Source organism: Danio rerio, chromosome 23 (genome assembly GCF_049306965.1).
Source record: "Danio rerio strain Tuebingen ecotype United States chromosome 23, GRCz12tu, whole genome shotgun sequence".
In the NCBI taxonomy this organism is placed as follows: domain Eukaryota; kingdom Metazoa; phylum Chordata; class Actinopteri; order Cypriniformes; family Danionidae; genus Danio; species Danio rerio.
Window position 1 is genome coordinate 23,986,957 of NC_133198.1, and position 13,784 is coordinate 24,000,740.

Consider the following 13,784-nt stretch of genomic DNA (forward strand, 5'->3'; position numbering starts at 1 on the left):
GATTTACATGCATCCAAACTAAAAACAAAAACAAAAAAAACACTAATATATATTGCAGCCAGTATCAACATGTCTTCTTTCAGTTTCTGAAACATTTAGTCCAGGAATCTGATCTCTTTAAGCTTCACCATTCTGAGAGTCTACTCTGCTCTAATTGATCAGATGCCCCAATCTGTTGTGACTGATTCAGCATTTACAGCACATGTACATGAGAAACCAAATGTTCATTACCATTTTTTTTAAATATATAGTTTGCTTTCAGAAAATATTATTGACCGAAAAAAGACCATGAAATTATGCAATATCTTAAATTATGCATTATCTTATTTTGTTTTTGTTATTTGAAAGTTACAGCTATACTTTACACATTCCATGAAAGTATTTTTTTCTTAAAAGGAGTTTTTTAAACACTTTGTGAACATACTGTAATAGGTAATGTCACTTTAAGCTGTATAGAGTGTCATTATGGCAAAGGTAAAATAAATCAGTTATTAGAAATGAGTTATTAAAACTATTATGTTTAGAAATGTGCTGGAAAAATCTTATCTCCATTTTATATATATATATATATATATATATATATATATATATATATATATATATATATATATATATATATATATATATATATATATATATGTATATAGATAGATAGATAGATAGATAGATAGATAGATAGATAGATAGATAGATGTATATGTATATGTATATGTATATATATATATATATATATATATATATATATATATATGTGTGTGTGTGTGTGTGTGTGTGTGTGTGTGTGTGTGTGTGTGTGTGTGTGTGTGTATATATATATATATATATATATATATATATATTTTTTTTTTTTTTTTTTTTTTTTTTTTTAATGGGCCAATGATATTGCCTTAGCAGTTTTTATATTTTTATTATGTTTTTTTACTTAAATGAATAAGACTTTTTTTTCCAGAGGAAAAATATAATATAAAATGAATAAGTTTCATAAATTTCAAACTGTATTTCAAACTTTATATCAGTTCCTAAATTCCTAAATATTATGATTTTTGTTTTGTTTGTTTTACTATGATTCCACATCAAAATATTTTTCAACCTGGGTTCACTGCAATACTTCTATGAAATAATTTCTTGCTTTTTCTTGTCTTTATGTGTGTGACTTTGACTCATTGTACATACAGTGCTCAGCATATATAAGTAAAATCTTTAAATTCATATTTTTTAATAGGAAGCTACAATAATATATTTGTATTTGTATATTAAATACAAATGTTTACACAAGGAAACATTTTGTAGGTTGTAATTTGTTTTGCAATATTTTGTATGAGTTTTTATATATATATATATATATATATATATATATATATATATATATATATATATATATATATATATATATATATATATATATATATATATATTTGGTGAATAAAATATAATTGTAATAAATATATATGTTTAATAAATCTGTTTTGTTTAAATGCATCAAAATACATTGTCTATATTCACTGTGAAATGGTTAGTAATATTTTCAAAATGTGATGTACTGAATTATGCTGAGCACTGTATGCATTGCATGTGTTTCTTATGTATTTCTAGAATAAACTTATAGATCCACACAAGTAAATCAGCACCTTTGACTAAATACTTAATGTAAATCTGTGTTGCTATTTATAACCACTCAGGATTGCTAAATGGACAACACTGAGAGTGCTTATCCTGTTACTGTACCTCCATCAACTGCTCTGTTAGTGTAGGTACTATACTGTAGGCCGCCTGCTGCATTAAGAGACCCATTTTGACCAGCAGTGAAGGCCCTGTCGACATCCATTAACTAATGCCAAAGATTAGTGGAGCAGGCCCAGTGTTTCCCACACATTCAGCCTCAGCCAAATGCATCTCTCTGGGGAGGGACTGAGCGAGTTTTTTAAACACCCATACTGTAGTTACCCTGCCATTCAACGAAGATTGAGGAAGCTTGGTTTATTTAAAGGCATGGTAAATTATTGATTGCAGGCTTCATGTGTTGATCGATTTTAGTAATGGGGTTTCTACATGTACCGGCTTACTGGCAGAACATAAGCTCTCTGCTTAATACACTACTGTATATTGCTTTACAGTTCTTGTGAATTATGTACATCAAGCAGTCTTTGTTGTCACTTTGGAGTTGTACTTTAGACATTTCCCATAAAATGTCTAGACATTGCATCCTGCTGTATTGAATTCCAGACAAACAAAAAGTCAGCAAACAGTATGCACTAAATAATTTAGTGTTTCCATTTTCCACTACATAATTTCATATCTGTATAGAAGTATAGTTTTTTGTAATGTTTAACTGAATCGGACATTCTTTGCAATCTGGGTTAACTTTACACTAAGGGCCTGCTCACACTATTCTATCCGTACCATGCCCAGGCCCGTTTCCCGGATTGTTTGAGAAGTGTTAATGCGCTGAATTGGGCACGGTTCACTTGGCCAGCCCTGGCCTGGTTGGAAGAGGTGTGCCTGAGTGCGGTTCACTTTGGGCGGTACGCTTGTGTGTGAGTGCAAAATGCGCCAAAGCCCAAAACAAAAAACGAGACGTGACTTTTAAGGGATTGTTTCATATGGATTTGTCAATCATTCTTACTGTTCAGTGAACGCAAACTGCCGTAGTTTATTAAAGACGCAAACCCCTCACTGCACGACAGCTGGGAACCTTCAGCAGAATTCCTGCATCACGAGGACTTTATGATTGTTTATGAGCGTCAAAAGTGGCTGATCTGTTTGGCGAAATAACTGACTGCGTGTCACAGAATCCCTAAGGACTAAAGCGATATAACTAGAGAAATCTCCACTGTGCTGAGCAAGAGCGCTTACTGAACAGCGCAGCATCGATGACGTAAGCGTGCCCAGGCCCAATTGTAATGTGAGTGCAGGCCGTCAGGGGAGACGGGAGGGGGGACAAGTGTGCTTTGGCCCGGTTCGAGGCAACTGTACATAGTGTGAGTACGGCCTAAGTATTTTCTGTCTTTTACCTGTCATTTTTGTCGCTATTTCAAACAACAATTTAAAAAGAATATTTTTATATTGGTTATTTCAGTCATAGTGGCTTATCTGTTAATTAAATTACCTATCTGTTAGTACTTATATATATACCATAGGCAATGTTTATGCTATATGATATTTGTTATAACCAACATAGTTTAATAAATGAAGAACCATGTTGTAGCATAACACAATCTTGCTTTTTAACACCGAACACGTTTACATGGACATCAATAATCTGATTTTAATTCGATTAAGACAATACTCTGAATAAGAGTCTACCAAGTAAACAGCGATTTTTTTTTAATTAATTTAATCTGACTAAATCATAATCAAACTAAACAGAAATTGTATTAAGACATTTGGAGTATGCCGATTTTAGTTGCGTCATTGAAGTACAGACATTTAAACATCACAATCAAACTATTACCGTCATGTAGGATTTTTACCGCATTTTGCATCAGGATAGTCTATACACACACGGCTGTTTAATGATATGCTCTACACCTATCGAGTCAGTAAAGGACCACAGACATACACTGCGAAATGCAGAGTTTTTTCTCCCATTCGGCGTGCGATATGAAATTTTATTAAAACAACACTCTTCCAGCAGTTCATACTCGCATCCAATATCTTGTTTGTCTCAGGGGGCTTGCATAAAATGTTCGTGAATGAAAGTGAAAATGCCAAACTGCAGTTAAAGTCAACAAATTATATGGGATGTCCATCTGCTTGGTTTCAGAGATGCGTATCGACATGCAAATACTAGAGGGTGTTCTGGTTGCAGACACACAAAAATACCTTTGTATTAAATCACAAATTTATTGCAAAAACAAAAACGTACAGCTATATGCATTTCTGGAGAGCACCAAATACGCCCTAGGAGCTACATTTTTTTTTGCAGTTTTTGTTTTCTTGAATTTACCAAAGGCTGCTGTGTATGCTTTTTGAGATCTTAATTTTTTTTTCAAGAGTGCCATTCACTTCTGCTGTTCTTTGCATAAATCCACCAGAGGCCACTGTCGCCTGAATGACCAATCGACTGACCCACCCTCCTTCTTCCCTAAATCCAACCGATAGGGTTTTCAAAAGCACCAAATGACCCATTTCCCTAAACCTAATTAACAGTTTTAAAAAAACAATTCAGACAAAAAAAAATCCCTCGCTTGATTTTTACCACGTTTTCAAATTTTATCACGTTTCACCCTGTTATTTACTTGTTTATTTTATTTTTTGGCAACTGTTTTTGTCTTACATGCTTTCTTGAACCATTCTTTGCCTGACTTGAACCCTGTTTTCATGGTCAACTGCTCTCTGCATCTCAAGTCTGCCACCTTACATCGCGAGCTAACTAGACAAACTGGTAACAGCGGGAAATCCATCCATATGGAGTTAAATGGTCAGCTAGTAAGCGTGAGAAGCAACTGTGTCAGACCGCCCCATAGCGTTTATTTTAAAGAGGAAATGCAGCCATACAAACTTCTGCCTACATAATTCACAATTTCCAGACGTGTATATAGGGCTACGTTTTCAAAATGAGCCTATTTTGACAGTTTTTAATTTTGATTCAAACCAGAGCCTGATATATTTTTAGATATTCTTAACTCATTTGGAATGCAAATCAGGCTTGTCTGGTTGCATAGCATGCCTAAAAGAACCAACTCATAAGTCCTATATACATGAATCAGCTCTCACTAACTGTGTTTTAATCATTGTATTAAAAACGTATTTAATTAGTCCACTCTGGATTGTATGTATTTGTGGGGTTTTTTTTAATATGTTTTCTGATCCTTCAAGTGAATATTAAGGTTAATCGAATAATCCAAATGCACCTTTTTTTGGGACTGGGGAAGCAAGATAAAGCAGTACTTGACCCTTACATTTGACTTCAGCTTTGATGATCAGATAACAATCATGTGAAGAAGGTTTCTGGGGAAGGTTTTTAGTCAGTAAACCCTAAGTAGTGAATTAATGAGAGAGTCTTTAAAAGTGAATAGCTCAGAGGAGCTCAAATGATTTAAAAAGGACAAAAAGACAGCTTTCACAATCCCAGAGGTGTCAGAGGGGTTCAGGTCTGACTATGTGAATGCCAGTCACAGCATTCTTCACAGCAAACTCTATTTTAAGCCATTTTACTGGTGAAATTCCATGACTCCGTGCTACAACCACTGAACACTTAGTTTGATCGCATTGTACTTTAAATATGCTTGGATTTGGGAGTATTTTTTTTAAATACACTACTTTGCATTAGTTATTTTCCAGTTTGTATAATTAGTTCATGTCAAGTCAAGTTGAGCTTAATGTCATTCCGCTGCATGTGTTGACATACAGTAGAACGAAATGTCGTGTCTCGGAGGACCACAATGTTACATAAATAAATATAATCTTAAATCTCAACACAATCGTAAACATAAGAGCTATTTTAAACTTGCATAACTAACATACCAGAGCGGTAATCTAACTATACTAATATACATATGCCATAAATAAGGGATGCTCTGATCAGGATTTTTGCAGCCGATACAGAGTATTCTTTGTCAAGGTGATTGACCTATACTAAGTATCGATTCTGATGGTTCACGCTTTAAATGCATAAACCACATTTTCCCTCCAAGTATGATACTTAAGTGGAGATCTTGCCTTGCCTAAGAGAATAAATGAAAGATGTTGCATATAATTCCTAAAACATGTCTCTTAATTCCATTTAGTATGGACTTGTCATGGTACAGAAAATAATTAATAAAACTGATTTTAAAAATTGGAAAGAAAATGACTAACAAAGCGATTTTGAAATATTGCAAATGATGGAAGAAGAATTCAACATGTCTCAATGAAGTTTGTAGTGCATATTTGATGCATAAGAAAATGCACACCTATGAACCCATTCATTCTTTACTAAAAAGGTTCATAAGCTACTGTTTATTACAATAAGATATATTATAAAATATTCAAATTGAAAAAATATTTTAAAATTTTATTTATTTATTTTTTCCTAATATTTTCAGCCAGATTTAATGAACTTGACATGTAAAAAGATTTCAGTTCTTATGAATCCTCTATTTGTAAACTGATAAACAAACAATTGCGTTTGGTTCATAAGATGAGCCAAATTAGTGACTACCTTGTCATGAAATGTGCCGTTATCGGCCGATACCAATATTTGGACAATCAATCGGAGCATCCCTACTATAAATACTTAAACTATACACATAACCCAAGACGAACTATCCAAGTACTTTTACATAAGACAGAGCAATTATTGTGCAAAAGAGGTATTTTAAGGTAAAGAAATCAAGTAGTGCAACATGATTTGTGGTACATTGACAGATAAACAAAGTTTTCCTTATCGAGTCCTTGTAAATTGAAGTTCAAGTAAAGTGTCCAGTGCATATAGAGAGAAGAGTGTTTCTACAGGTGGTTTGTCAAACCCACTCACTTGCGAAGCACACTCATGTTTTTATAGAGATATAGATTAATTATTAGAAAGTGTCTGATGCAAATGTGCAAGGGAAAAGAAACTATGAGTTTTTTACAGGTGGTTTGCATTGACCTTTTTCTAAAATGCAGAAGTGCACTTGCTTCCGATTGAGTTGCCTATGGGAGAAATGACTAGTAATAATTAACATTAACGTCAAACTAGATGCTCTATAATCAAGTGCATTCAAGACTATACTTAAAAAGTAGAATAAGACTATAAGAAAATATCATTTTGCAACATCAAGCAGCTGTTTTTAATGTCTAGAAATCAATGGAAGAGAATGAGACCAGAAGAGTCGAGCTAAAAAGATTCCAATGACTCACATGCTCAAACGCAAAGAATAAGGACGATAGTATTGTATTGGTTGTACACATGTTATTGCCGTGCTTTGTGAGTCCACTCTGGTTTCAGACACCACCACAAATGACTGCTCCATCAAATACAAATCTATTTAAGTGTAAAGGGGGCAATTTCAGATACAGCCTTAGTGAATTTCTTCCTAATCTTATTTTGAATTCATAGTGAATTAAGGATGCCTCAGACCACACTAATAATAAGATTGTCCAAATGACATATTTTTGAATTCAGTCTCTAACTGCTGAAGAAAACTTTCTCTCCAATGATTATGTTCTACAGTTTGCTGCGTTCCATAATTAAAGAGGGCTAAAGACATGCTTGACTGTCTCTCTCTTTTCTCAGGTTGCAGCCGCAGGCGTTTAGCCGCTCATCCTAGTGTTCAGCGTTTGACATTGTTCAGTGCTGTACTGACAGATATTTCAGTGTCTTGTTAGATGGAAAGACTAATTATTAGTGACACATACTTTACAAGGATTTGCACATCAGTTTGAGCCCCATCAGCAGGTGGCCATTTCACCTTCTCATGCCAGTCAGTGGATCTCCCTTCCTGTAACACTATCTTCATCAAAGCAGTTAAAAATTCATCATGGGTTTTCAGGACCTCCACGTTTACTGATAATTTGATTTGAGTAGATAAGTCGCCCGCTGATGTTCTGTTCAGAGCCACTTAGAGGTGACACTGATGACAGCCTGTTTACAGGTAATGGATACACTGTACATGCTGCTACTATAGGCTTTTGTTAAGAGTACATTCAAGAAGGTGAATAATGAAGTGCATACAGATGCATTCCAGTATGTAAAATATTGATTATGGTTGTTAATTCATACAAATTAATTTTAAAAGTAAGCATTTGCTGGTGCAGCTAATGTGTATAGTCCATTTAAAACAACTCTAACTTACTGTAAATTAGGCATGGGCGGGTATAAGACTCTGACAGTATGATAACCTTGGATAAAAATATCACGGTTTCACGCTATTGTGATTACTGCTCCAAAATAAGTTATTTTCAAATACTTGGGTAAAAAATAACGGTAACACTTTAGAATAACTATCCGTTATAACTAGTTAATAGATCATTATTAAACTGTTAGTTAATGCTTTATAAATGGCTTGTTAAATAATAGTTAATAGTTTGTTAATATTTATAAGTACCTGTTAAAACTAGTAAATAAACTATTAATAAACAATTAGTTAATGAGTTATAAATGACTTGTTTAATAAAAGTTAATTGTTTGTTAATTATTTATAACTGTGCCTTATAGATAAATTAGAAGCTGTTAGTTAACAAGTTAAAAATTACTTGTTAACTGTATTTTAATGATTTATAACTACATCTAATAAATTCATAAGATCATGTACAAGCTGTTGGTAAATTGTTTACTAAAGACTTGTTAAGTATCAGTTAATATTTTATATATGTTATTAGGACGTTATTCTAAAGTTGCAATAATTATTTTATTAACTGTTAGTAAATGAGGAATTGCTGCAGCTTTAGAATAACGTCCCAATAACATACATAAGCTAATAACTAACACTTAACTAATATATTAACTCACACTTTACAGACCAGTTGTTCATAGTTTAGCCATCTACTAATACCAGTGAAACTCTGTAGAACAGCAAATGATGGAACAAGTTCAAGCTACAGGAATTTGATGTGGTATTTAAAATATAAAATGCTTGTACTTTAACCTTGTTCCACTCATAGGCCTTTCTGTGTGCTGTATTTTACCAAAGAAACAATGTTGAACATTGTGTTTAATGTATAGAAACACACATACTGAGCTATCACATGGCAAAACAGCAGTATACAGCAGAATACAAACCCATCAGGTTTGGGTACCTTTTGCAATAAACATGAAAACAAAATAAATAAATCAATATTTTATTAGAAAAGTTCTTCAAAGTTTCACTGGTGTTGGTAGATGGTAAACAAACTATGAACAACTGATCTGTAAAGTGTGAGTTAATATATTAGTTAAGTGTTAGCTATTAGCGTATGTATCTTATTAGGACATTATTCTACTGCTGCAGCCTCATGTACTAACAGTTAATAAATGAAGAATAATTGCAACTTTAGAATAACGTCCCAATAAAATAAATAAACTACTAACTGAAACTTAACAAGTCTTTAGTAAACAATTTACCAACAGCTTGTTCATGATCTATTACTAATGTATTAGGTAGAATTATCTATCATTAAAATACAGTTAACCAGTCATTTATAACTTGTTAACTAACACCTTGTTCGTTATCTATTGGTTATCTATAAGGCACAGTTATGAGTAATTAACAAACTATTAGCTGAGCAGACTTAGCATTTAGCATGATAATATTTTCTACTCCATGTTAAATGTTTAAGCTAAATGTTTGTAAGTTAGGCGAGTAAATTATGTTTATGCTACATAATAGATTATTGTGGAAGTTATGTGCATGATTAAATCATGTAAGTCCAAGGTTTTTTTCTTCAGTGTGTGGTGAAAACTGTGAATAATTATCCCTAAAATGTACTAGTGCTGAGTGTTTTTTAGCCTAAAATCAAAATCTTGATTAAGTGAACAGTGCAATTACGATTTATGAACAAAATTTTAATTTAATTTAATTTTATTTTATTTTATTGTTTTGCCCTCATAGTTCATTGACGAGTAAATACAGTAAAGTACAGTACAGTACAGTAAATATGCTCACATATTACAAGAGAGAGATTTTTGAAGGAAAGGTGCATTAAATGGCTTGATAAATTGATTGATTTTAAAATAATTAAAGGAAACATACACTATCTATTATGGTTATTTATTGAACATCAAAGTTGAAAAACTAAAGTTAAAAACACACATTACCTAAAACAAACTTTTCTTATAAAAAGGGAAAATAAATAACTTGCCTTTTGGAAACAGTGCTTTTCATATAAAAAGTATCAAAAGAGCTTTATCTCTTCTAAAATAAAAATAACTCTTGTATATCCTGTAAATAATGTTAAACTGCATTTTTTTTGCGTCTTCTGTAAACAAATATTTTAATGTAAATAATAATTTTATTGTAATGAAATATATGCCATCTCAAGGCATCTCAGGCGCAACTTCCAATCATCTACATCTGACCAGAGATCAGATGTGGTTGCAAAGTGGCAGTGGAAGCTTAAACCAGCCTCAGCCTAACAGAGTTGCATCATGTGAATCCACACGCAATACATTTTTATATTATTTTGATTATAGGTTCTGAATATTGATTTCAGTTACTTTTTCAATTATTCGCCCAGTCCTAGGATGTACAGTAAGAATATTTCATAATTAAAGTCAAGATTTCTTCTAGAAAAAAAGTTGTGCCTTTTCATATAAGCTGTGCTGTCCTCTTCTAAAATGTTTTTGTTTATTTAATTTTTTATTTAATTTTTTTTACAAATCATAAAAAGCCTTCATTTTGTGACTTCTCATCCTTCAAATAATCATCAAAGGCTCACTGAATGGCTGTAATTATGAAGTGGCTCTGTGTCCTTGACTGCTTGGTCTTATAGTAATTGCTCAGCACTGTAACCTTGGCTCTTTGCAAACTCAAAGGATATCAAACAAAAGACCCATGTGGACTTCTGATTGGCTCATGGGCCTGAAAGTACAGTAGTGCTGTATCCAGGCTGCATTTCAGTCTCTGACAACTTACACTCTGTGTCAGAGTGAGAGTTACATGTGCAGACTTTGGCCCTGGATACACATAATGAAAATACGGTTAGTTCAGAACTATTCATATGTGCTGCTGACCTCATGTCTTACATGTCTCATGTACAGTATGAGATTGAATACAAAATTGAGATGAAAAGAAATTCTTGCTGCAGTACATTTATTTATGCATCATGATGAAACTTAATAGTTGAAAGGCATGGCATAATATCATCTATTTTTTTCGAAGACCATAAAGTATGTGATGGCTTTTTTTCTGTGTTTTTAGGAACCTCGGGAAATCTGGCTTACGGGTATCATGTCTAGGGCTGGGTGAGTAAAAATCATCATCTAAATTGTCAAAAATGTGAATTAAAGCATGTCCTAACAACACATGGTGAGACAAAATTCAATGAACAAGCAGTTTAGCTGTTTACACTAGAAACAACAGAAACAGAAATACCAGAACCATTCAGAAACACAGAATAGTTCACTGCATTCCCAAGCAAACAGACAGGTTTATGATCTAAATTATAAATATTAATTAAACCTCATTAACATTATTACAATTACAGACTGAGAGACTGTTAGTGTTGGTTTGCAACGAGTCACAGTTCTAACACTCATGTTTAATCTGTATAGTTTACTAGTAACTATCTGCTTCCGCATTCAGTATGACAATAAATGCTATTTAAAGTAAAATGTTATTAAAACTCATATTGGAACATTTAAACCTGAGTATCGCACATACTCACTGCCTGAGGTAATCACTGTCATAGTAGTGTATGTGTTTGTTAAGCCACGTTGCAGAAATAGAAGCTACAGTCGTGGATGGTTAGTACAAAACCTCCTTGTAACATGAGAAAAGATATTTTTTATGGCATGTCGCACTGCCGTGTCACATGTTATTAAGACATGGTGTTAGGATTCAAGCTGCTTTACATAATTTTGTATAAAGCTGAATGTTTGACATCTGACATCTTCTAAACATTCCCTCTCCAGGGACTTGGGTAACTTTTGGTGGACAAATCACTGATGAGGTATGATTTTGTGGATTGTAGCTCCATTTATTTGCTCAAAAATGATTGGATAGTAGTGTTATAGTGGCATGATCACACTTTTGTTGCATGAGTTTGGATAATCAGTGGACAATTTTCACAATTTTCCACTGAATACACGATTGATGGACAGATAAATAGACTTGGTGGATGGATGGATGGATGGATGGATGGATGGATGGATGAATGGATAGATGGACATACAGATGAATAGGATGGATGGATGAACTGAAGGATGGATGTATAGATGTACAGATGGATTGATGGGTATATAACTGATAAACGGATGAATGGATGTAGAAGGTTGAATGGATGCACAGACAGAGAGATCCTTTATACTTATGGATTGATGGATGGATGGATGGATGGATGGATGTATAGATGTACAGATGGATTGATGGATATATAACTGATGAACGGATGAATGGATGTAGAGGGTTGAATGGATGCAGACAGAGAGATGCTTTATACTTATGGATGGATGGATGGATGGATGGATGGATGGATGGATGGATGGATGGATGGATGGATGGATGGATGGATGGACGGATGGATGGATAGATAAATGGATAGAAAGACGGATGGATGGATGGATGGATGGATGGATGGATGGATGGATGGACGGATGGATGGATAGATAAATGGATAGAAAGACGGATGGATGGATGGATGGATGGATTTACATGGTTGATAGATGGACAAACATATATACTTATGGATGGATGAATGGACAGAAAGATGGATATACAGAAAATTTATGGATGAATGAATTGATGGATAGATCGATGAAAGGACAGACACACAAAATATACTGATGGATAGATGAATGGATGGATGGATGGATAAAAAGATGGATGGATGGATGGATGGATGGATGGATGGGTGGGTGGGTGGGAAGGTAGGTAGGTAGATAGATAAATAGATAGATAGATAGATAGATAGATAGATAGATAGATAGATAGATAGATAGATAGATAGATAGATAGATAGATAGATAGATAGATAGATAGATAGATAGATAGATAGATAGACAAACTTTTTACATTTTTATGTATTTATTTTATGATATGTCTTATAAAGTCCTACGAGCCCACTGTATTACCCCTTTAATCTTAGAGCTCAGTGCACTGTTTATGGCTACAATAAGCAGCTCTGCAGAACACTTTAACTGTAGCTTTAGTCAGCCTCTGCTGTACAGTATCTGAACCGCAGCACTGGATACAGTACAGATTTATTACAACCATTTGATATTCTCTGTCTGTGATCTCTCTCTCTGTTTTTTCAGATTGCTGAGCAGCTGATGACGCTGGCGTATGAGAACGGCATCAATCTGTTTGACACCGCTGAGGTGTACGCGGCAGGGAAGTGAGTATCCTGGCTGATCTCCCATCATTTACTGCTGCTCTCTTCACCCTCAATAGGGATTTACACTCATATATGAGGAGATTAGTAAAGAATTAAGTCCATTTTTAGCAATTTCATCTTTTAAAAATATGTAGAGACTTACTTTTCAGTAGATCTGATTGGTCGGAAATGTTTAAAGAAATGTACTTTTAGTTTGTTATTAACACAGAATATACACTCTGTAGCGCATTTTGTGGGCACCAAACAGTTTATTTTGCAACATCTACAGTATTCTAAATATTTAGGTTAAAGTCTTTTTTTTAAAACATAAAATTATAAATTCTTATTTAAAATATTATAAAATCAATAATAGTGTAATAAATTAAACACGTATTTATACATTTATGAACATTGATTAATATTAATTAATACTTTTTTTTAGATAAATGTAATTAAAATTTATTTTATTTTGAAAATAGAATTGTTCTATTTTTTAATTTATGTATACAGTATACAGTACATTGTATACAATGTGTACAGAATATCGAACAGGATATGTATATCTGTGAAATGATTGACGTTGGACAACGGAGTAGAGGATCCACGTGTAGTATTTATTAACAAGAATAGTCAGGCAGGCAAAGTCAATCACAGGAGCAAACAAGTGCTTTCAGAGAATCGTCAGTAAACAGGCGAATGGTCAGGACAGACAGTGGAAACAAAGGCAGTAAATAAAAGGAAAAAAAAGGGTGAACACGGCTAGGCTAGACAAAGTAAACGCATCATAATGTTCACTAACAGTATAACAAGACTCAGCAACTAGTGTTTGTCTATGCTGTCCATTTAATTAGTTCATAATGATCCTCCAACTG

At 33.4% G+C, this 13,784-nt stretch overlaps 1 protein-coding gene across 21 annotated transcripts in view; it reads left to right on the forward strand.

The window, feature by feature from the left end:
- kcnab2b (potassium voltage-gated channel subfamily A regulatory beta subunit 2b) overlaps nucleotides 1–13,784 on the forward strand; it is a 185,787-nt gene that overhangs the window by 144,024 nt on the left and 27,979 nt on the right. For all 21 annotated transcript variants that reach the window (NR_137311.1, XM_068216784.2, XM_073938552.1 and 18 more), the window contains 3 exons: nucleotides 10,800–10,843; nucleotides 11,513–11,550; nucleotides 12,854–12,933. Coding sequence is in view for 20 of the 21 variants with exons in the window: in XM_068216784.2 (XP_068072885.1) it covers nucleotides 10,800–10,843; nucleotides 11,513–11,550; nucleotides 12,854–12,933 (162 nt within the window). In the remaining variant the exon portion in view is untranslated. The remainder of the gene's footprint in view (nucleotides 1–10,799; nucleotides 10,844–11,512; nucleotides 11,551–12,853; nucleotides 12,934–13,784) is intronic.